General features: G+C 42.9%; 1 protein-coding gene across 1 annotated transcript; it reads right to left on the bottom strand.

Annotated features, from left to right (window-relative positions):
• Positions 1-58: 58 nt before the first annotated feature.
• Positions 59-25,564, bottom strand: otogl (otogelin-like). Its single transcript, XM_031863049.1, has 57 exons — positions 25,492-25,564; positions 24,993-25,035; positions 24,564-24,648; positions 24,282-24,360; positions 24,085-24,177; positions 22,914-23,068; positions 21,514-21,635; positions 21,189-21,394; positions 20,526-20,650; positions 20,161-20,267; positions 19,845-19,951; positions 19,607-19,732; positions 19,409-19,517; positions 18,713-18,759; positions 18,478-18,626; positions 18,240-18,366; positions 17,885-18,062; positions 17,684-17,808; positions 17,116-17,325; positions 16,734-16,902; positions 16,523-16,597; positions 16,236-16,279; positions 15,819-15,984; positions 15,078-15,185; positions 14,790-14,928; positions 13,829-13,963; positions 13,527-13,673; positions 13,287-13,406; positions 12,966-13,082; positions 10,583-10,739; positions 10,371-10,397; positions 10,055-10,234; positions 9,694-9,972; positions 9,474-9,591; positions 9,303-9,382; positions 8,258-9,192; positions 7,579-7,756; positions 7,307-7,449; positions 7,203-7,226; positions 6,985-7,077; positions 6,719-6,908; positions 6,237-6,454; positions 5,752-5,893; positions 5,466-5,651; positions 5,094-5,306; positions 4,742-4,846; positions 4,517-4,624; positions 4,262-4,363; positions 4,071-4,175; positions 3,912-3,952; positions 3,740-3,803; positions 3,361-3,539; positions 3,152-3,256; positions 2,958-3,077; positions 2,570-2,615; positions 361-440; positions 59-259 (listed from the first exon to the last, which is right to left on the bottom strand). Exons 1-57 carry the CDS (start codon positions 25,562-25,564, stop codon positions 59-61), a joined length of 7,905 nt encoding a protein of 2,634 aa, XP_031718909.1.
• Positions 25,565-25,774: the final 210 nt, after the last annotated feature.

Here is a 25,774-nt window from a genome sequence, read left to right as displayed (position 1 = left end):
TCATGCATTCTCTTCATTTGTTATGCTCTCATTCATTTTTCTGCCTGGACTCTATTTTTTAGTTCCACTGGCAGGAACAGTCCAGAGGCTCTTGAAAATTGTACTCCACGACTGTGGCATTGCGAGAGCAGTAAAGTGTGACGGAGCGGGTTTGCAGTCCACTCTCGCGGCAGCATTTACAGAACCGGGCGTGACTGTTGATGTTAAAGTTGAATATGGTGGCAGACGGGCATTTTCCATCACAAGAATAGACTGTTACCTGTAAGAGGAGGGGACAGGATGATGACAGGAGGAGTTTTTTTAATTTCTTTTAAATAATATAATAATGATAATTTAGTTAGCATGTCTTGATTTTCTCACCGGTGCGTTGCTCCTGCAATCATCTTTTCTAATGGTAGTTCGAATGGCCACACGTTTGCAAGTCTTACCATCCTCTTTACCTACACACACGTTCACACAGAAATACGCATACACAGAGTAACACTCAGAAATAAAAAATAATTGACGTTCAAAGACATTCAGATGCAAGTTCATACATAAATGCACTCACACTCACACACACACACACACACACACACACACATACAAAATGGTAAACGTATGCTCACACACAAACTCTCTGATCGTTTTACTGCAGAGATCTGTCACTCACACAAACCCGAGAGGCCTATAGAGCAGGTGTTTTTTGTTGCCCAGCAGTAGGAGCTTGCTTTGATTGACAGTTGGGTGACGGGAGGGGCACACTCCTCACAGCAGAGATTGGTTTCTCTTATTGGCTACCGCCCTAAACTTAACCTTACTTCTAAGCCAATCAAAGCTTGTCAAAAGGATTATGTGTAGAGCTGGAATGTAGGAAAAGAGTAAATGAGCTTCAGCTTTTTCTTAAAGGATGAATGTGTAACACTGGAGCTTATTTAGTTTCACAACTGATGTTAACACTTTGATTTAATAAAGCCTTCTCTCTTATAGTAAACATTGCATATTGTCTGATGGATAGTTTGGCACTATTAATTAGATTAATGCAAGGTTAGATGTTGTTCATGTTATGGCTGCACAATTAATCGAATATAAATCGTAGCTCATCAAATGAAGCGCTTCCTAAACCAACAGCCAGATGGCGATCGAGAGGTTTTGGCTTCACCTTTGTAGAGCTGTCATGCCGCTACACACGCACCCTAAAAAAAAGCAGCCTTTGAAAAACTAAACGTTACTGCTGCAGTCTAAAAGAGTCATACACTGTGTATTACATGTTTTGCATGTCTGCTCTCTGTTCTATTATAAAACAGAGAGCAGACAGGCAAAACAGAAATGCACTGAATTCAGTTAAAGAACAACCTAATTTGATGCAAATGTTCGTACATTAGCATAAATAAAGCACAGCATGTGAAAGTGCAATAAAAATATGTTGTCTCTAAAACGAATAATCGTGTTGTATAATCGTGATCTCAATTTTTTTGAAAAATAGTCGTGATTATCATGATGGTATAAGCCTTAGCTCATGTTGTCGTGTGTTTTGGGGGTTAACCAGTGAGAGGAAGAAAATGAAAAGACAAGACAATAAATTAGACAATAGACTCACATTCACACAAAGCTTGAAATTGCAGGTGAATGAGTCACTGAGTGCCAGGATGCCAAATAATCATTGTGAGTGGGACAGTGCAAAGTGGTGGTACCTGTGTCACAGTTAGTACTACCAGTAGGGGTTACGGGATTAACGGTAAACGGTAAAAGACCCACTCCAGAACCTGGGAGCATCGTCAGGATCGCAGCCGCCGGGTTCAAAGAATGTCATGAGAGCACACACAAGGTTACGTTTGGTTCACAAAAACACAGTACAGCGTAACACACAAACACACAGAGGAGCAAATCAGTGCAGCTGGCATGCACATGGATTTTATTTCTTTTTTGGGCCACTCCGGGCAGCCAGCCAAGGAACTCAGTCATTTGATGTACTACAAAGAGCAGCTCAGCAGGGCGAACTCAAACCCCTGCACCATCTCACATCCTCATTGGTAAAACGCTCACCGTGGAGAAACCTTATTGGCCAAACTGCAAGGTCGCTGCAAAAGCAGGCAAGCGGGCGAGGCTGCATTGCCGAATCCACAGAGGAGAGAAAAATGTCACCACTGCATGTTTATTAAAGCTTTAATCCAAACAATTAAGAAATGTCTCATTACTTAATATCATTTTGTAAAGTAGACATGAAGAACAGTTCACACGACATCATCTTGAAAGCACAAGTTCAGGAATATATGTATATTGCCTTAGTAATCCTATTAAATGTTGTCGTATTTCATCAGCCTATTAAATGTATTGATCATTTCCACCAAATATTGCTTTTGTCTAAGCTCTGCTGGCTCTTGTGTCAACAGAAGGGGAACAACCTGGGAAAGCGAGGGATTGTGGGAAATGTAGTGAAAGGCCAACAAATGGCTTTATCTCCACCCTCTACAACAGGCCACCCCCAACCACTCAGCCAAAAAGCCCAACCACTGCCAGGCAACAAGGCGCTCACCACTTTGACAGCTCAAAGCATTACCAGAAGCATCAAATAAATTTGGAGACTCACATGTCCTGCAGCAACCGTCCACATAGCTCTGAACCACACCGCCATACTGTAGGACGAGAGTAAGATGAGAAACCAGAGTTCATGATGGGAAAAACTATTTAAAGAGTCAAAAATAAACATTTTAATACATAACACGGGTGCACTTATCAACTAGCCTCCAGTCATAATTGACAGTTAAAAGTTGAAAGTTGATATAAAAATATTTGCCAACTGCTACATCAATACAAAATGACTGTGAGCAGGGAATGAATCTGTATTATACGGCATCCATTTTAACAACTATAATTGTGCATTAGATCGGTTCTACCTGAAACTGAATGCAAAAAAACAAGTGGCTTCAAGAGTTTAACCTTAAATTCATTTACATAGTACATTTCGAGGTCCTGACCTGAATACACTCTGTTTCATTGAAAGGCAGACAAATCACCCCAGAGGCAAGTATCACTGCACCCACTGCTGTTTCCATGCAGTCGTAACGTGTACAGTTCTCCACCCAGGAACTCCCTGCCTGCACACACAATCAGAATAAGCACTGCTCAAAAAAGTGGAGCATTGAGCAAATGTGGATGTATTTGTTCTTACAGCAAAAAGCTCTGCTGTCCCGTTTTCATTGTTGAAAGTACAGGAGACATTTTTACAGGAGCCGCAGCACACCTGAGGGTCCGTGGACGTTACGTACACCTGGTGCTAAAAAGATGAGCCGAATGCAGAAATGAAAAATGAGTACAAGACACAGAAGGGAAGAGAAGTAGACGAGGCATGTGCGAAATGTTGTAAATGTGGAAACATACAGGCCCACATTTTTGGGAGCAGTTGACAGAGGAAATGTCCATGGCGTAGAAGCCAGAATCTGGATCTTTGTGATGCAGGCAGTGAACAGCGTAACACATCTCTCCTTCAAAGTACTGAACCAGAGACTGGCCTGGGCCCAGCACTGTTACCCCTTGGAAAAGACACACCTCAGCTTTCTCTGTACACGCACACAAAAAAACATAGGATAAATAATCATACCCTACCATAAGTGACAAATAAAAATCTTTTGTCATGGTTAAGATGAAGGCAGCCTGGAAATTGAGCAGTGTGAGGCAGTAGATGAAACTATGTCTACAGCATGTCAATCATCACACTAGTGTCAGGTGTGTGTGCTTTCACCGCTTGCGTTACACGTACGGCATGTATGCTGAAGACAGCCACAGTTGGTGCTACTGTCTTGAACCTCGACCAGGACTTCCCCCTGAGAGAAAAACAGAGTGCTGACTTGACTGAATTTGCTCACTTTTTCTTCCTTCAAGCAAAGACCTGATTAGACAGGGACATGGGATGCAGCTTTTTACTAACTTACCACCTGACAGATGGGGGGAGAGTTGTCCTCACATTGGCATTCTGGGAGTGACAGACAGAAAGTTAGGCATGACAACGTCTTAATCCAATGATCACCTCAACACCCACCAGCAACAAATAGGATGTATACATATGTATGTGAGTGTTTTTGAGTGTGTACCGCAGTGGTGCTGCAGGCAGCATTGCCCAGGGACAGCGGTTTGAACCAAAGACAGACCAGGTGCACAGGTTACAGGTGATTCAGGGCACAGGTTGACATCACACACTGCAACACATGGGAGAAAGTACAAGCTTGACTTTGAAAACACAGACACAAAAAAGCCACATATAAAAACACACTCACACACTTACCACAATAGTACTGTGGACAGCAGCTGTTGGTTGTGTTTAGATCCACAGCCAGAATTTCTCCATGTGAACAACTTGGAATGGGTTCAATACATGACTCACACACTGCTCAGACAAAAAAAACAAAACAACAAATTCAGTTTTGTTGCTGTAATTGATGGAGGTGCCAAAGATTGAGACAAAGCAGATGGCCAACCTCCTGCCAAAGACTTCAGATTTCCGTTTTAGACTGACCTGTGAACCACAATTAAAACTTACCACAAAGGTAAGAGTAGCAGCAGGATTTTGCCCCCCTGACCTCCACTAGGAACTGATCTTCCCTGCAGTTGGGGGCAGACACAGGAGGGCATGCCATGGGGTCACACTCTGAGAAAGACCAGTCACAGCAAAGTGTTTAGGCCAAATATCCCATTAAAAAATGAGTTTACAACATGTCTCAAAACTTTGCAGTCAAAAGTGGAGCAATTAAAAGTTTGTTTTCACCACATCTGTACTCGGGGCAGCAGGACAGAGCACTGTAACCAATCACTAGCCTGTTCCCATTATCACAAGGTGGAGCTTCGCTGTCACAGATGGTCATGTTGCACTCTGACAAGGAGCAAAAAAAGACGAGGAGAAAAAAATAATTGAATGGGTCATATATGTTGTGATTTTTGGTCTCTGACATTAGAAGTATTTGGGGATACTGGTTAGCTAGAATAGGTGAACCGTCACCAGTAATATAATAGTACTATAAAGGGTGAGACTTAAGGGCAGAACCAAGGGAAAAGATTGAACGACCATCTCTCAAATGCAATCTCCAGAAGTTTGTACTTGGATCAGATGCTCTGCTCACCACAGATCTTCTTTGGGCAGCAGGCTCCTTCTTCCAACACATCCAGTACATACTCTCCCTCCCTCTCACACAGCGGTATAGGGACAGAGTTGCAGTCTGGCTCGACAGCCACCACAGAGCCATTCTCCATACACTTGTACAGACAACAGCCGCGGGCGGAGCCATTCCACACCTCGCCAGGGGCCCGGGGGTTACCCTCATTATCTGTGCACACTGGATACATCAAAGCCAAGTAAATACACACTGTATGTGAGTCTAGAAGTAATATACAGTCCAAAATGAATTCAGACTCTCTGACAGTTCCATTTTCATCACGAAAGGCATGTAATTACTATTATTATTATTATTATTATTAATTACTCTGTCACTCACCACAACGATCCTCAGTAACACAGTAAGGGGAGTCAGCGCGGTGCAGAATGGTTCCACCGCGGCACACACACTCCTCTCTGATGAAGGAGCAGGTGGTTTCCTCGTAGTACTCCCTGTTCAGACAGGTGCGGCTGGCGCAGGTGCTCACACATGGCTGATACTCCTTACCAAGAGGGCACCGCAATGCTACAGGATGACAGGCACTTATCAATGCATGAGCAAATGAGAGCCAAGGATAAGTTCATCTGCATTTGTGTTTGTTATTTCTTAGCCTGTGTCTCCTTACGGCAGAAGTTGTGTCGTCTCCAGCTGATGCAGACTTGATGTGTGTAGCAGACCGCCACGTACGCCGCCAGAAAGTCACACTGGTGATCCTTGTAGTGCAGGTCCCCCGCCCACATGATGTCACAGAACTGCTCTGGAGGAACCTGAAAACACACAACCAGGCCAAAGTTAGGAAGGGCCTTAAGAAATAATAATTTTTACACACAATTAGTCTTTAAAATGTTATGAGAGGGCAATGAAAATTCCCTTCAGTGACGTTGTCAAATAGCTTGTTTTATCCGCCCAACAGTTCAAAACCCAAAGACATTAAATTCACACTGATATGAAATAGAGAAAAATCCTCAAATTTAAAACGCTGGAACCAGAGAATGTTTGGCAGACTGATTTTCTTTTTATTGACTCGTCAATCAATCCATATACTGGAGTCACGGCAAAGTAACTAAACACGATCAACCTCGTAAAATGCTGCGTGTATACTGTAGCTACCTTGCTGTGACATGGCATGAAGGCTCTCTGGTGGAGCATGGAGAGGCATGTGGAGCAGTCCCCGATGGTGCAATTGTCTCCGACTCTGCGTGCGTGTTCTGTTTCCTCGGTTGTGTGGACTCTCCAAGCCTGAAGGAAGAGCATCATGTCTCCCACCTCTCGGACCACTGTACCATTGGGCAGCTTCAGGTCATCTTCTGGGTTCCCATCACAACAACCTGACATAATGTGCAGACATATGTTTGGATTAAGTGTGTGTGTGTGAGATATATTGCTGCTTTTTCAGTGAATAGGGAGATAATGTGTGTGTGGTTAATTAAACCAAATGGCTCTCAACATCTCAAATTGTCATATCCAATAATGAATCAAGTCAAAGTGATGCTGCTGCTTGGACATTAAGCCTTTAGGTGCTGATAGCAGGTACTTAGATAAATGAGGCCGCTGCTGATGTAGTGAAAGCTGATGTGTTTGTGTGGACTCACCACAAAGGCCTTGAGTGGGCACAGATGCATTATGAGGAGCAATGTACTGCAGCACCAAGATGCCAGTGCTGTGATACCATTGTATGCTGACCCCGCCAGGTGTGTGGATCAGGTACATGCTGCCTGTGTCTTCCACATAAAGAGAGTGAAGGGAGAATGGAAGTCTAGCAGGTCTGTAGTTCACTGTCACCTAGAGACAGACGGGCAGACATTATTTACGCGGGATAAGTTGAACTCTCGGCAGTAAATTTGATTAGGAGATTCACCTTGCGATCTAGTCGGTTGATAATTATTCTGTAGGAGGAGGTAGTAATGTTCAGCTTCCTAAAACACAGACCAGATGTTCCACCTGTAGGACTCTGGAGGGGAGTGAAATAAGAGAATGTCATGATACAAGATAATATCTATTGATTGAATAACAGCTTTTGCTTTCAATGCAAACACAATTGTAGGGGATGATAGGGGGAGAAGAGAATATACTCACAGTTCGTCTGATGGAGTTTACACTCTACAAAAAAAAAAAAAACATTTCACAAAATAGTTCTAAGATGTTTTATGATGCAATACATATTTTATTCTGGGCATTACCTGGCTGGTAGGACATTTCTCCACGGTGCCAATAATAGTCTCTCTGGGCAGGTTAACCAGGATGTAGGAGCCGTTATCATACAAGGCCACATTGTTGCCATCAAACGTGATGACACGCAGGTCTGACATCACAGTGCAGCGACCTGGCAAAAGCAAATTGTGTCAGTACAATCCAACACAGATCATTGCCATAAACAATGGATTCTAATCACTACCGCTGCCTATTACTCAATCACAGGGCAAATCAGTTTTTTAACATAAACCAAATTTACAGGGGCACTGCCACAGTGGACAGCAGGCGTCTGTGTTGATGAGGATGGGCAGGCCCAGCAGACTGCACTGGGGCTGAGTGGTGTTGTAGCGACAGTGTAGAGAGGAGTTGTGAAGCAGCAGCTCCCCATTGAAACAGATGAACTCAACACACTCATCAATGCGGTAGGAGTACGGAGGCTGTGGGGACAACAACACACATTTTGTTTTACAAAGCATGTTTACATGTCTCAGCACTCCTTCATAGCCATCTGCAGAAGGAGTGCACAGTGTAATGTTTATACTAATACCTCTAAAAATAAAAAGCCCTTTTTTCTCTGAAGAAATGCACAGTCGTCATTAAAATGATTGATGTCTGAATTTAATTTAACTGCTTCAGTTTCAAGGTGCTGATATTGTTCATGCTGGCTCACTGTCACACTGTCATTACTTACTGGGACACTCAACATTAACCAGAACAGAGCCATCATTAATTAATGTTATTACTGACACTTGTGCCTTTCCTACTAAGACAAGTCAAAATGTCTGCTGTGAAAAACGCCTTCAGATACCGACATAATCACTTGAAACCACTGTAAGTAAAGCAATTAATGAAAGTCATCAATTACGTAATGAACTGTCCCATCAATTTTAATACACAAATGCATTTTCAATGTGTTTGTGTGAAAGTATAGCACTTACTGTGCAGGGGGTAGTGGGCAAGAGGAGAGGATGTGTGGTTGATGCTTCCTCTGTTACAGAAGACGTGTCAGGACTTGTGATTATTTCTGTGGATAACAGCTCAGTGGTGGGCTCGATGGTTGTAGGAAATGGTGCTGTGGTTGTTACAATAGCTGTTGAGGCATCTGTTGGGGTAGTGGTCTCAATCGTGATGGTTGTGTCCACAGGTGGAGGCTGAGGAGTGGCCGACGTTTCAGTGGTGGTTTCAGGGACAGAAGTGGCGGCAGTTGTGACTGCTGCGGTGGGTGGTGGCTGTGTGGAGGGGGAGGTTAGAGGAGGTGGAGTGGAAGTTACTGGGGATGTTGGCGATGGTGTCGATGGTGTCGATGGTGCGGTAACGCTGGTTGAGGTAGGAGTGGAGGGCAAGGTGGTGGAAGAAAGAGTAGTAGGGGATTGAGCAGAAGCAGTCGTGGTGACTGTAGTAGCCTCAGTGGGTGCGATGGAGGGAGTTGCTGTGGTGCTGGTTGTGGTTACCCCTGTGGTTACTGTAGTTTGAGTGGGGGTCATCTCAGTCGTGCTGAGAGTGGTTGTCTCTGGCCGGGTTGAGGGAGTGAGAGTGGTAGAAACAATAGTGGTGGGAGGAGCAGGAGGAGATGTCGGTGGAGACAGGGTCAGCGGAGTGGTGGCACGCTCAGTGGCTGATGTCGTACTGGAAGTAGTGGGAGTTGTGGTGGTTGTTGTGGGCCTGACGGTAGTGGAGGAGGTAGTCGTTGCTCTGGTAGTGGCAGTGGTGGTTGTGGTAGTGGTCATAGTGGTGGTTGTGGTTCTTGGCCTTGTGGTAGCAGTAGTAGTAGTAGTAGTCGTCGTAGCAGTTGTAGTTGTTGATGGTGCTGCAGTAGTTCTGTTGGACTGCGTCACATATGCAAAGGGTGTCGGAGTTGGGGGAAGGGACACACCTGGTAGAAACGATTAATATTGAAGTACATATTTTGTATTGATTTAAAAAATAAAATGCATCAGAAAACCTTAACTGCTCTATGGCAAAACCCTCATCCGCTGTACTCACAGTCTTCTGCATAGACACATCTTCTGGTGACTTCATCAAGGACCATGTTCTTGGGACAACGTGGGAAGCAGCCTTCCACACTGCAACATATGCAAACTATTTCAGCACCTGAGCTAAGCATTGATAATGTTGGTTATATAATGTGTGCTTTTAATAAACCAAGCCTCTTACGGAGGCAGGAACTGGCAGCGGGTGGCAGCTGGGTCACTGCAAGTGTGGACACAAGGGCTAGCACAGGCCTGGTAGCGCCACTCACACATCATACGGTAAGGTATCACAAAGTTACTCTCTGCCAGAGGAAGAGGAGAGGAAAAACACGTGATTAGTTAGTTTTTGTGTTTATGTAAACACACATGTGTATGTCTGTTGGGTACATGCATGCGTTTCTGACCCTCCAGTGTGAAGCTGCTGCTGGCTTTGAAGCCCGCTGAGGAGTCGTATCTCTGAGCTCGTGCAGCAGTACGTGTCAGTGTCAGAAAGATGCCAGGTTGGCCGACAAGCTCGAACGAGGTGTGACCTGGCAGAAACAGCCCCTGGTGCTGGATAAAGGTTGCCCTGTGACTGAACTCTGGCCCTCGACTCCAGAGCTCCAACTGAAGACGGCTGTTTCCTGACACGACAAGGAAATAGTTTGGCCTCTCCGCAGACTCAAGTGACACCACAGGGACACCTGTGAAAATAAGCGTATAGAGGTTAATTCACCCAAAAACCAAAGAGTAGTAGCGTGTAATTGTGTGAATGTGGATGCTCACGAGATGTTCTGTCCTTCTGCAAGCCTTCTGTGATCATGAAGTTGAACAGTAAGCCTGGGGCAGGCAACTGTCCTGGTCTCTCTCTCACCAGCGGAAACACTGAGCTGCTGCTACGATTCACTCCAAACATGGTGTCATTATAAACAACACTCACCAAGGAAAATGGGCCATCACCTAGCTCTACGGGGGAAGCGAGAGAAAGAGAGAGGAAATTGGTGTAGTGACAATCTAGCAGGGAATCAGAGTGTGTAAGGTTTGGAAATGACAATCAAACAAAATAGCTCTTTGAAAACAACTAACCCTCACTCATACGTACCTTGATTATAGTATTCACAATCATAGGCTAAAAGAGAGCAAGACAGTTCAGAAGTTATGAAACATTTCAACAGCTTGAGGTAATATGTGAATGAGATGAAAAATAGCAGAATATTGGTGTTTGTAAAGAAGGACTGGGCAAAGTGGGTCAAAGAGGTAAGCAGGGGTCACATCTCTGACCAAAGTACAATAAGCGTGTGTGTGTGTACTCACGACAGACAGAGGGCGATCTCCAGTGAATTGTGACCCCCTGTTGACAGCATTTGTGTGCATACGCAGCAATGGACGTACAGAGACACTCGCAGTCTCCCCCACGGTTACAATTGCAAGTGTCTGTCAGGCAGTTCCTATAGAACCAGGCCACATCCACCTGGAGGGTACGCACAACATATTTTCATGCTCATACACCAACACACACAGTCACATACAAACAAACACACAATCATAAAATGAACCAGGCGACTGTCGCTGGGGGACACTGTTGAGGGGGTGAGTAGTTTTCAATTATTTAGAGAGGGAAGGAGTGATGAGATATCAGGACAAAGGAATGTGGGTCAACCTCTGGTGCAGAGGGGATCAGATGAGCTCTATGACACACGGACACAATGCATCACCAATGAGTTGGTCTGTCCAAAGGCACAGTTAACTGGCCCTCTGTGTTTTTGACACAGGCTACCGCAAAGCACAAAAACAGCACACTTCATCCCATCAAAACTTTGATATGTATTGTTACCTTCCCTTTTGAATGTGAGAAGCACAACTATTGATTAGGGTAGGGTGCTGCAACCTGAGTGTAGCATCAGGCTTGCAATTTAATACAGTCCCGTTATTAAAAAGGTTCTCTGGAGTAATTCGGACATTTTTATTATTTTCTATACTGGTTATGAACAATCAAAAAAACATTCTGTATCAACACAATCTGTGAAATGTGGGCAGTATCATGCAATTTAAATGAATCATATCTTACCATCAATACTGAATGTATTGAAACAACAACAGTTACTGTAAAGTGTATCAGTTTTTACATGTGTCAATTGTCCTATACCTATACAGCAGGGTGACTGAACTGTGTTCTCTAGTACAGTACAATTTCTTTCTTTTCTTACATTCTTTCTGTTAGACCATGCATCTCCCTTGTTTACGTTTAAGTTTGACATCGGCTTTGACATCGGCTACCAACGATGTCCTGTCATGCAGATTATACAAACCAGACAAACTGAATGTGTCTTTGCAGAAAAAGGATACTTACATTCTGAAAAGCCAGAAAAAAAGGCATTTTTTCTTAAGAAAGCAAGCTTTATAAGTAACTTCCATGGATGGGTGCTTTTCTCTCCAATTATGATGTGGATAAAACTCCAGCAAAGCCACACTAATATGTATGTTTGGATAACTTCATTGGCATTAAATATTACTTCCCTTACTTCAGTTTTGACAAGAAATCTGAATGTGACAGTCACTTCTCTTGTCTGAATGCAAAAGGAAAACTCTGAATGTGTCATCTAACCATGAACTTATAGAATAAAAGCGTCACAGCAGCTACTACCCTTCAGATCTATTTATTTGTGTGAAACTGTCTTTTCTACAACGACCCAAGGAAAAGAAAACAAACTCTTCCTGGTACATTACATTACAGTCATTTAGGAGACGCTTTTATCCAAAGCAACTTACAATTCAGATTCTATACACCGTAGGCACAGCTACGGGAGCAATTCTTGGGGTTAAGTGTCTCGCTCAAGGACACATCAACATGCGATTAGTGGGGCCGGAGCCGGGGAATCGAACCGCCGATCCTCTGATTGAAGGGCGGGCCTTAGCCTTAGTCGTAAAGTGGTAAAGTGCCTAATCAGTGCAGATGCCTCCCTGCCACTCAGAATGATAAGTAAAGAACAAGGCCATGTTTCTCACTATACTACAAACAAATGTGCTCATATTTTATTGCTAGGTTACAGTGCCAAATAACAAGCATATAGAAGGCAGTGCTGAAGATCACAAAATTAGCAGATCTTGGTCTCTGGGCTAAGTGTTAAAAACTGAATGCAAATCCATGGGATACTACAGGATTCACTTACTCACTGTAACTATTAACAAGGCGCAAATAAATAATGTTTTAATGTGCGATGTGTCTGTTTCTTATTCAGAAGGGAGTAATGCTCAAACCAGTGCCGTGACAGCACTTACTTAGGAGGGGAAGTATATAAACCATCAATAATCATATCATGCGGAAAACACATTAAAAGCATCACACGTGAGAACAAAGGAATTGTAAAAGAAATATGCAAGGTTAGTTCTTACATGTCCATTATGGTAAAGTAAGTCTGGGTGTCCCAATGTTATCTTTGGCTACCGTATTTATGAGGTGTCCTTTACATACTGTATATACATAGCTCCATCTGCTGGCCACATAGAGGAATACAAAACTGTAATAAAACATTTAAGTGTGTGTGTGTGTCTGTCTGTGTGTGTAGCATTGGAGCGTATTCACTGGGATCAGTTAGGAGTTGTTCCCATAACCCCTCACCAACCCTTACTCCCACTGCTGCAAGATAACCTTTCCATGTTTGTGTGTATGTGTGTGCACCAGTTCAATGGCACTCACCACGTTGTGACAGGGTGCAAAGACATCGCTGTAGAGGAGAGCACACTCCCTCTTGGCGTATGGCTGTCTGCCTAAGTCGCCTTCACACGGTGGCTCAACTACATAGTCACTTTCACACTAAAACACACAAAACACACACACGGAAGGTGATTGAGTGTCTGATTACTTTTAAATATCACAGTGGACTCGAGGGAGACACATAAATTACAGGAGCAACAGAGAGCTGGAGAGGAGTGAAAGAGGGAGTGGTGGGAGATTCACAAAGACAGAAAGAGGGTAAGGGGACAATCAATGGAGTGGAGGAGCTGGGCTGACTCATACCTGTCCCAGGGCCCAGCTATCTCCAAAGGTCTGTGCAGTATTGACTTCCATGTGGCTGGAGGTGGTCATATCGTTCACTGTCACACTGTCAAAATTTCCACACAGCCCACTGAGAAGGCCCTAAATTAGAAAGAAAAGACACTGAGCCATATGTTCAGAGTCCTTTCATAATAACAGTTTATAATATATATATATATATATATGTATGTATCTTTTGTAAAATCTGCTCCTGGTCCAGACCTTCCACTGAGGTCCGGCTCTAATGTGAACAGTAGTCTTGCGGTCCCAGAGTATGGTCAGGTCCTGGTTTGAGAAGTGAACCACAGTGTAGTAGCCGGCTTTCCAAAGCTCAAACTCTGATCCTCGACCTACAACAGAGGACGGGCTCTAAGGCAAGACAAAAAAAGGAAATTGATATTCGCAGAATTCACTGGATTTGTATTGATATATTTCATTTACATATTTGTTCGAGGAAAGAAGAGACACAGGTATATAAATGAAGTGGTAAAGAGAGAGCGTGACTGTGTGGGTGTAGTTCATACAGGGCTGCCAGAGTTGTCGGTGAAGTAGATCTTGGTAAGTCCCACGTGAATGACCAGTATTTTCATGCACACAATGCCGCTCTCATAGCAGTCTTTGTTTTGAGCAACAATGGACACCTCGGTTTCTCCTGAACTCTGGTGAGAGGGAAAGACAAAATATTACTCTTGCGAGGGAGGAAAGTCTTGTCAGCTCCTCTCATCTCCGTCCTAAGAACACAACACAATGTTTTTGTATGTTTCTTCACTCTTTCCCTTTTTCTTTAGCCTCAGCAGGCACAAACCAGAAATATAACTTGAAATTTGACTCTACCTTTTCAGGAACCAGTGTCATTCTGGATACATGAGGGGTGACAAGAAGAGGAAGCACCTCTAGGCAATTAAGACACAGCTCTGACCTGCTTCCCCATTCTTTTCAGGTCTGCACGGTGGTCGGCAGCCTGTTAGGTCTGAATTGGAATGTCTGTTCTGCTAATTCTAATTCTATATCCCTGGGAGCGCAGGAGTCCTGGGGTTTGAAGTGAACACTGGTCTCTTTGTGTCGCTACAGCTTTGAGCATCGTCTGCTAGCATTACCATGGTGCAAACCCAGCAACACACACACACACACACACACACACACACACACACACACACACACACACACACACACACACACTTTAATCTGCTCTAATTAAAAAACCTTTCAAGGTAACAAGCTTGGATGTTCTTTCCCTGATCCAAACCAGTCTTGGTCAGGAAACATGGAGGATGCTGCTTCTTTGCACTTAAACACATACTATCTCACACACACACACACACACACACTTCTCTGACACAGTCTAGCACAAGCATTCTTACAACACCTGATTAGCATTCCAGTGCCCAACTGAATCTATGAATTTGTAAGGTCAATTATGTCACTTTTATTTGCACATGTAACACTATACTTATAGAGATCCACACACACAATGAAGCTACTCACTTTCAGCAAGTAGACCTGACAGTCAGAGTAGTAGTCATACTCGAGGCCATCGAAGGTGTGGTAGTGTCTGTCGCTGTAGACAGTACAAACAGCTGGACAGGGTGAGTAGCTGCAGTTAAAATAGCCACGGTGACACACACTGAGGAGACGGACAGGCAGATGAACAGAAGAGTAAAGAGAAACTCATTGTACTAGGAATTATACAATTTTATGTTCTGTGATACAGTTTGTTAGAAATGACTTCATACATGGGTAAATACAAATGGGGAGTGCAGTAAAGGTGTGTACCATTTGTAACATGGTGTTTCCACGGTTTCTCCAGGCAGGTATTCAAGGCCCAGCCAGGCACAAGGGCAGTTCTCTGGATAGTAACACTTGCTGTGATGCAGCACCAGCCTTCACAGGTAAAACATAACTTAAGTAGGACATACAGAACATGCAAACACCTGAATTAAAACCCACATTACAGTAAGTTAATTTCCCAGTTCTGTGATTGACTATAATTTAGGTGTGGAAAGTAAAGAAGAAAACCTTCCACTGAATATGGTCAAGTTACCCTTGATGAAGGCTTTCAATTTGAAACTGACACAAGCATACACAACTGTACATGCTATGTCAGTGTTTCTTGAATAAATACACAAGATTAAACCTGTGGTTTTGCTCATTGATTACAGATGACTACTGACTAGTTTCCAGGCAGCCACTGGTTTCAGTTGCTTTCATTACATCATGAAAATCCACTTGCAGAGACTTGATTTAGTGTTTTGTAATCCATTATAATCAACATTTAGCTTCCTTAAATTGTTGATTTTTTTTGCCAAAGTTACACTATCTTAGCATGACAACTCAGTTGCAAGCAGGGACTACAGCAAAGAAATGGTCACTCTAATAAAGCACTGATCTCAAGCATTTTTTCACACAATCTGCAAGTAGATGTTTATTCTGAAATGAACTGAGTGAACTGGAAAAATAACTTTTATGGTCTTTGTAACAGACAACAATATTGGAAGGCAGCAGATGCGTATTTACCCAGGAGGGCAGACACAGCCAGGGATGCATGGTGTGCTTGGAGGGCAGGTGAGGTTCAACATCAGGTTACGGCAGGTCGGTGCACAGGCCACGCCTCCTCTCTGCTCGCTGCAGCTGTGGTACACTTTACCCTCTGGACACTCCCCGACCTCTACACTATCTGGCTCTACGCACACGCATGAAAACACACACACACACACACACACACACACACACACACACACACACACATTTGAGAAAATCAATGCCCCAGTGGCCTTAAACATCAAACACAACAGCCAGTCATGGGAAACAAGCTACATCCACAGACATAAGGCTCTTGATTTCAGCAAGAGGGACACAGCCTGAAACGGTACTTTGTTGTTGGAAAGAACGAGAGCAGGAACTGAGGGGAGGGGGGGAGTGCGGAGAGGTTACCTTTTTCCTCTGGCACACACTCCATCTTCCCATTTCTGCACAGGCTGATGGAGGAGACAGGAAGGGAGAGAAAAAGAGGTGAGTGTTCAGGAAAGAGAGTAATGTCATCAAACACAAGGTTAGTTTGAGAGCTCTACGTCTCATTTGACAATCACTTAAGCCTTTATTGCTTTCTCAGCTGTATTAGACAGATAGAGTGTGTGAGGATGTTACACTGTGTGCGATCAGCAGAGCAGCCAAAGTGAGTTTTCACTTTTCAGTGACGGTCAAGGCCAGCTGTGACTCACCAGGGGCCAGAGGCGCTGAAGGTCACCTCCCCTGGCTGTGACACACCACCCATAGAGTAACAGTGACACTGAGACCTGAGGAGAAACTTAATTCTAATTACATGAACTAAGGACGAGGCTTTCTCTGTTGGTGTTTGCATGTAGGTGTGTTCCAGCCAAATAGCGATTGATGACTTTTATTAGGATGATGTATGAGGCGGCGAAGTCTTACAGTTGCACACAGCGCTGGCGCACATTGTCATGGTAACTGCCGTTTGGACAGCTACACCCCTCGGCACAGTCGCCAGGGTTACACGTCTCCGTGCTAGACAGTGCCCGACAGACACGCCCACAAGACGACACACAAGAGTGGTACAGCATGCCTCCAAGACACACCACTCCTGTGTAAACACACACACACACACACACACACACAATTAGGTTTGTACTGGGTGAGCCACATCAAAGACATCAATCACCCTTGACGGACAATAAAGTTTTTCTGATTCTGAACAAAGACAAATACTCAATCCACACATAGAGCACCATTTCAATCTGTGACCATTTTGGGCTAAAAACAACACAGTATGGATAAAACCCAGTTAAATACTCACCACATTCAGAGACGTGTGATCTGAAATTAACGTCGACTCCGTGTTTGGAGCAGAGGTAAGCGTAGTGAGCCAGTGCTGTGCACAAACAGCTGCTTCCACAACGACAGGCCTGGTAGCGGCACTGCTGCTGGTAGATGTTTGGACTGATGTAGCCATGACACGGGGCAAACACACTCCCCAGAAGCACCTCACACTGGGATGCATAGAATACTAGAACATATACACACACAAACACACAACCCCGTGCAACACATTTCAAATTGTAGTCTGAACAAACGATGATACCCTTCATAGTGCGCACTACATGTACCGCATGACGCATCACCTTTATTAATTGAAATTAAAATGTAGCTTAGGTCAAGAGGAACAAGGAATAATTCTACAACATCCATAATAATGGCAGAAAACTCAGCCGCAGAGAGAGTGACACCGTTTCCTAACAGCAAGCGCTACGCTACGTCATGTAAACAAACCATGTACCTATCAGCTGCACGCTCAAGATCAGACTAGAGACATAACCACTTAAAAGATGGGTGAGTATTACCTACTTGCTATATACCATTATTACCATTGTGCTGGTTCATCTCACATGGGTCTATGATGGGCAGGTTCACTGGAGCCACACAAGCAGAAGAAACCTTCCAAGCATTGGCATGAAGCTGAGGTGTGCCCTCTATCATTCCTGCTGGGGACCTACACACACACACACGCACAGTCAGGTAGAGTGATATTTTAAACATTGATCTATAACTGGGAAGTACTTGCTCACAGGAAGTCATCTCGTAGATTTCCATTGAAGATTCCACAAAGGCCCAGCGTCTGTCCACGCCACTGGCTGTCCAGCTGCAGATAGACCCGCCCCCCTCGACCATCATAATGCAGCCTCAGACCAATCCCTGCCTTCAACTGTGTAAACACGGAGGTCAGCTTCTGCACTTCCAATGCATCTATGTACCCAGAAACAAACATCGAAACCCATGATCAAAGATGAAATTACTGTCAAATAAAGCAAATGTAATCATCTTTTTATTACATTACTAAGAGGAATTATTTCAGCGTAATCTGACTTTATTTGATATGTAACATAAACCTGTGGTTTATCAAAGAGCTTTTGTGATTCCTACCATCAACATAGGGCAGGACAGGCACCGGGTTAACACCAATTATCACCTCCCCCTCTCTGGTCAAAGTGATCTGTCGGCTCACATCTTCATCCAACACCACTGTCACTGACTGAATACACACCTGCTGCTGTAGACACACAGACCACACAGACGGCCGGTTATATCTATGTAGAAAGAAAACTGCATGGTTGTTGAGTGTGTGTGTGTGTGTGTGTATACAAGTAATCATGCACGCTACCTCTACACAGGTAGTATATTGTAGTGTGACAGTGAATCTGCTGCTGCTGCTGCGGCTCTTTGCCAGGACGTACTGACACGACCCCGGCTGGAGAAACATCCTACCGTCGAATGTCGTCACAAACACGTCACCTACCACCGAACACTCGGCTAAGAAGGGAGAAGAGGTGCAGTAATTTATCTGAATTCACAGTTTCCCCTTCAGTAACTGACCTGTTCTGAAAGCGTAAACTCACCTGTGCAGTTGTTCTCAGTGCAGTTCCACGCTCCTCCCATGCACACACTAAAAGAACACACAGTAGGTTAACAGCACATTGGCAAAGCTATAGTACATACATCAGACCGGCACACATGGGTACTTCAAAAAAACTCAAAGTAGCACCACTTTTTAGGGGACAGAAAACCGGAGATCCTATAGATGTCAATGTAATTTGACGTGTGTTTGGATTGTAATTTTTGTTTGTATGCATTTAATTCTTGTTAAACTAGTCAATAATCATTTTGCAACATTGCCTGAACCTGAGCATTTGCAATACCCTAATAAATTGAAAGTTGATCATTCAAAGTTATCATTATTTACAAATGAGCACATGCTTCTTAACCTTTTTCTGTCTAAAATAATATAAATAACATTTATAATGAAATTAAATGAATCAAACTAAGTTTATGTAGAAAAAAGGCTGGCAGCAGCAGCAGCAGCACTGACGTTGTCTGTGTGGACACCACACGACGCAGTAGTTCAGCAAGGCAGCGTCACACACACTGCTCACGCAGGCCATGTGGCCCGGCCATGACGCTACTTTTTACGTCATTTTACCTTTTCTCTCCTTATGTGAAAGTGTGTTTATTTCTTGCAAAAGGGGGCGCGGCCTTGGCGATGACGCGATGCTGGACTGATGCATGCTCACGAGTGATTACACTACCATACTTACCAAACACTACATCCCTGATGAAGCACATGTCCTTGTACATATGAAGCACCATGGTAAACACATGGACACTGAGAAACAGCAATACATGTTCCATTTTGCAGGATAAGACCTGTGGAAAAGAGGATTGAAAAGTTAAGAGTGAGTTTAGAGGTCAATCAACTAACATTATTTCACAGAAATTGGTCGATAATTAGATACCGTCAGGGCAGTAGCAGCCATCCAGACAATGCAAGTTGGTTCCTAGACACTCTTTTTCAAATGTACAGGTGGGTGGACAACAACTGATACAGTCTCTATAGACAAAACTCTCCTCGCAGCCATCATCTACATACAAACACAAACACCTGAGTTTCAGACAAAGGCGGATTACAGAGCATAAGCATGGAATACATGTTGACCTAATGAAAATGTACGTTGAGCCTCAGTCGTAACTTACAACAAGAAGGGAAGCTGTCTCTCCACTCTCTTACTGGGTATCCAACATGTGAGCAGGCTCTGGTGTACTCAACCAAGGCTCGACAAAACGTTTCCTCGTCATCAGATCTAAAAAAACAAAACAAGAGGAAAAAAAAACTACATATGAATTGTTTTTGGGAATTGCATTTATTATATTCGAAAAGTCTCTACAACCGAAGCCTGTACTGTAGCTAATGGTGGAAGGTTTATTCTGTATCTGGGCTTACACTGATAACAACAAAGAAAAGACAGGCTGAAGAAAAAGTTGAATGTATCAACAAAGTGTTTTGACTTACACACAAATGTCAGACACACAGCTGGCCACAAAGGGATTTGGGTCAATGTTTTCATGACACGACAGAAATGGGAAGAAGAGAAGTGCGCTGCATTTCTCTATGGCATCCTGCACACATTCACAATAAATACAGTATGAATATAAAGCACATAATATAATATACAGAGATGTACAGCAAAACAAACACTGCTGCAGTCTTTTATCTCACAGGGACCATCCTCTTAAAACATCAACAGATGTCAGTTGTTTTGTCTTTGAATCACGAGAAAGCTAACTAAACAAATATTTACATGGTATACTATGCTGACATATTGAGTGTATGCCAATAGTAATACTGAGTAGAGAGAAAGTGTCTGTGGTTCTTACATCCATATCTGACTCAGAGTGGCAGGGCCCATTGAAGTCAAGGTCTACTGAGGGACAGGCTCTCTCGTGAGGCAGGTCCACTGCCCAGCTGTTAGCAAACACTGCAGGTTCATCTGTCCGAATGCCTGAAACACACAGCCAACAGATACATTAATTGTTAAGCACATACAAGGGGTAAAGAAACTGTACAGTTGATGCACTATTCAAACATCAACACTTTCTATATTGTCATCAAACATATTGACATTAAACATAAAATATAGTTTGTTGTATTAATCCAATAAAATAAAAATGAAATTGAGCATTAAGAGGAAATGTGATAAAATTGTGTTTGTAACTGTGCCATTTTCTATTGTAGCTTTATAGTCGGAGCCATTCCAGTTGTTTTCTCTCTTTCTCTCAGCTCATCTTCGCTCTAATGGAAAGCTCTCTGCTCAAGTAGCGGACTGCAGTTCATATTACTGGTCATCTGAGGAAGAATTCTTGCTCCTTCCAGCCATTTAAACCCCAAACTCTCCCCTATCCTTCCACTCTGTTCTCCAGCTCCTCCACCACTCCTATAATTGGCCAGAATCAGTGTGGAGTGTATAATAATAATAATTGAGGTGAGTGGGTGCTGAGAGAAGGGATAAGCAGGTGGGGGGGTGGTGAGGCCGGTCTTACCACGGGGAGTGGTGAGGTCATCGCCAGCAAGATGGTTGAAGTTTCCACATAGGCCACAGGGGCCCCCCTGGTGTTCCTCGCTCATCTTCAGGTAGACGCCCGAGCCTCCATCCCAGGCCAAAGAAAAGCCAAACACGCTCTTCACCAGCAGGTAATCGGCCAGTCGCTCAATAAACACACCGCCAACAGTCTGAGGCAGACTTAACCTGACATTTCAGAGACAGACACGTCAAGAGAGTGACAGAGAATGCAAGCTTTTTGAAAATCATGCTCATAATGATAACCCAGTTAACACCTACACACACACACACACACACACACACACCTGCGGCCTCCCTGGTGGACCTGATATCCAGAGATGTGGATCTCCTCCTCATTTGGGAAGAACAGACTGAGAGCTCTTGGGCATGAATGCACACTTCCGTCACACACTCTGCTGTTGTGGACCTGACAAGACAAGAAAAAGATGAAAGAGAATTTTTTTTAAAGGGTCACAGGGGGAAAGGGATGGATGTGTATTACTGTACCAAGGATTAGCCACGGCCTGTAACCTAAGCTTGCATTCTAAAATACAGTCACCTGTCTGTTAATGATGCTGCAACCAACTGCAACAAATAGCTGTTGTGATATTCCCTCTGAATTGCTGCAACAACTTGATTTACTTATGTTATAACTATCAAACAATGTATGACAGAGGATGCAAGGCATAGACAGTTAGAAACATTTTAAGACCTTAATTTCGAAATACCTTAATCAACAATGTTACAAAGCTTTGACGTTATTCGCATTATTTGTCAGCTTAAAGGAAAAAAATTGTAAAATCCTCTATTTTGTTATTGTTAGCAAAAGGCAGGAAAAGACCAGAAATAACACTTAATCGGTTAGTTAATCTGTTTAAAATGTCCTCAAAAAGCTTTGCATTGTAGTTATCAGCAAATATTACTCAAACTGGAAGAAACAATAAACTACAGCGCACATTTCTATGGCAGTAAAGAAACATGTCACCCAGTCCAACAGTGTGGCTTACTAATGTGTTTTTGGATCTACTGTATATTAGGCTTTGTAGTTGTTAATAGTTGTTAGTAGTAGAACAGATTTATTGATAGTTTTGGTCTTTTCGTGGGATTTATAGGCAACAAAAACAGAGAATATCTGTTTGTTGCTGCCCTGTCCACAGCAGTATATTGCTTTGCTCTCATGTACCTACAAACTGTGGGCATGATGAACACCATCTACAGTAGTTAACACACTGACTATGAATACGTACCTCATACAACCCCACACACACAATTATCCCTTTAATATGACTTTTAAATGCAACATATTAGTGTAGTCTTCTAGTGTCGTCTTCTGTTCCCAAATTTAAACTGTAAAATTATGTAATAAGTCAAGAGGAATATGCTGTATGCCAAACACAGACAATTTAAAACTAACCAAAGGAATATGATAATTACATATTTTACAGGGTTGACAACAACTGCTGATTAGCATGCCGCCTACTGTTATATAACCCTTATCTCTAACTCCTGTTTGTCAAAGGATTTTGGTTAGTTAAAGTATATATAACATAAAAAATTAAGCTGAAGAATTTTAGCTTGATTATTATTTTAGTTTGAATATAAACATGGTGTTATTGTAAAAAAGCCAAACCACCCCGTATACCTACATACAGGTTAAATTCTGGTTCAATATTTCAGTGGGTAATTTCGATCTGTGTGCTCTTACCCACACCGTGTACTGTGGTGCAGCTGAGTGGCAGTCCTGGGCCAGAATATAAGAGCAGGTTCCAGGGAAGTAGAAGTATATTCCATCAAACGTTTCGTAGTGGTGCTGACCCCACGACCTGCAGATCCCGTCTCTATCCTGGCCCTGGTTAGGTACTGAGAGGAAAATGGACAATTCACTCAGACGTTCAAACATTCAGTTTCATGTGGTGACGCAAATCCTTTTTCGTCAAACTAAGTTATCATCTTTATTAATCTTATCAGTGGAAAATGAATACCCAAATTTTCTTTAAAAAAAAAATGCCCTTTATTACAGGAAATCCCCATAGCTGGTAATGCCGAGATAATGCCTAAGACCCTCCCTGCATAATTTAATTACAAGATACAATTCAATCAACAAAATTCCCCAATCACATTGAACATTTTTAGAACATGTGTTCTGTGGCATCAGCTCTGATCCCTGACCTTCAAAATGTTGCATTCCAGGTGGGAAGCTTGACTATTTGTCTTTAAATGAGGCTTTTATGATTTTTTTGAGAAACCTTGTTATTAATGCTACTATGTTTTACTCGACTGTGCTAAATATGTGTAGTATTTATCTTCTTGTTAATAGTCTATTTTAGGATTTAATTTCCAGCCTCAGTTCAGTTACAGGTCCTTAAGGAACTACTGTATATTGTTTCCAACATGAGAAAAGAAAAATGTCTTTACCATAATTGTGACCTCAGATCTCCTGATAGTCTGTATAAGGAGTCTGTTCAGAATATCGAAACCAGAACCGTCATCACTCAGCCCTTACCCTATTACCTTACTGCATGTGATTTTATACCTGCTGCTGTAGGGAGTAAAGAGAGAGAGCGATGTGGGGAAATCTGATAATTAATACTGGAGTGTGTGCATGTAATTAACCTTTGTTGAATGATTGGTGAGTCTGATGCGCACACACACAGAAACATTCTCATACACATTCCTGTTTAAATGAGTGTGTAACTGTATACTGTACGCTGATATTAAAAATGTGTAAGCCTGCTAACCAACGAGTCTGTTGCATACCAGGAATGTTGCTTGTCAATCCACAATAACGTTGTCATGTGGATGATATTCTGACAAATCTGATCCCACACCAAAGGAAGATATGTAGTTGTTTGTGTGTGTTTGTGTGTCTTACTCACTGATCTGGCAGCGGTCTCCCAGTGCCTGGAACTGAGCACAGTCACACACACCGCCCTCCTGACACCAGCCACCATTGAGGCAGCCACAATATTCTGGGAAAGACACGAACCATCTCGAGTTCATTTACCCCAGTTTATCTGGGTAATGATGGTGTGAAGCATCTGACAATGGGTCGCTTCATAAGCAGCATATTTACCTGAAGAGGAATCTCTGGCTGTGTAGTTGTGTAAAATGCTGCGGGACAGAGTACCCTCCGACAGCAGTGGTCTGTATGTCTTGGAAAACAATAAAAAAAAAAAAACACTTAGTGTAGTTCCTTAAACAAGTCTTAACTTTTAACAGCATCAGTGACACAGTGCTGTACCGTTGGTAACTGTAAGTTAAAAGTTGCGTCAGATTGAGTGGGAGAAAGTTTATGTGTCTCATTCTTTACAAAGACAGCTTTGTGCCGGTTAGGGTGTTGTGCGCTTGTGGGTGCCCTGAACTCCTCTGGTTCTCTTAGGTGTAGTGTACCAACCTCCTCCCCGAGGAGATCCCGTTTCCTCCGAAGTGCATTAGCCCTTCTGCACACACACACACAAACATGCACATTAGTGGGAAGAAACAGTCAGAGGGGAGACTTAAGTGCACTTTACACCACTTGAATTCGGGCTCCACACTATTCTTAACTGAACCCTCACACACGCACACAAGTGGACTCGCAAACACACTCATACGCTATCTCGGCCACACACTCTAGTGACAGAAACAGAAAGTGCAAATGCATTAATCACTGTCTGCTATATAATTGTGAAAATGACCTGGGAAATATCATACAGATACATTTTTATTACACAATTTTACTTATATTTTGGCCACACTAGTAATGTCAGGAAATGTTTTTTTTCCATTTCTTCCTAGGATTTACCTCTGTATTCTTCCTTCTGCCACTGAAAGTCGACTCTGAGCTCCTAAACACAAAGTTATACAATTAACATTACATTTTTTTGAAATGTATCCGTTCTTTATTATAAACATTTTTTTTGAAATGTAGTTAAATGTAGATCAAGAGGAGTCCTATCGGAAACATTTTAGTAATTCACCAATGTGTCATTTGTAATGATTTAGCAGTTAGATGCCATGTTAGGAAACAACTATATGAAAGGGCAGTAAGGGAGAGCAGTATGCTTTATGATATGTATAACAGCAAATGACCACTGATATATAATAAAAATAAAGAATGGTTACACCAATCATATTAACAAATAACTTGTAATACAAGTGTATGTGACTTACTAATATAAAGAATAGACCTATTAATATCCCTCTATGTTGTTAAATGTAGTTCACATTCATATCTGTGTAGCAAACTTTATTAGAAGACTATCATAAACATTTTTGGAGAAAGGTAAAACTGTCAGACTCACCCTCAAGTAACAGCAAGTGGGAGATTGAAAACGACATAAGAAGAAATCGTTTCACTGTCCACTTTAAGTTCATTTCAGAGTCCGAAAGGAAGTTCCGTCGAAACGTTAACGGTGCATCTCAATGGTCCCGGGAGGAAAGGGTTTAAGATGTTTGGTAGCACCGGGACGATGCTTCGTACCCGTGAAGCCCACCTGGTGGCGACCAGCCCACCTGAGCAGATGACGAGTAGCACCTATGTGGGCAGGTGAGCACGTGCGCTGCTCTCTGTCACTCCAACATCCT

This window comes from Anarrhichthys ocellatus, unplaced genomic scaffold (assembly GCF_004355925.1).
Source record: "Anarrhichthys ocellatus isolate YVR2014 unplaced genomic scaffold, GSC_Weel_1.0 scaffold2, whole genome shotgun sequence".
Lineage (NCBI taxonomy): Eukaryota > Metazoa > Chordata > Actinopteri > Perciformes > Anarhichadidae > Anarrhichthys > Anarrhichthys ocellatus.
The sequence above is the reverse complement of the archived record's forward strand: the minus strand, read 5'-3'. Positions and strand labels throughout refer to the sequence as shown.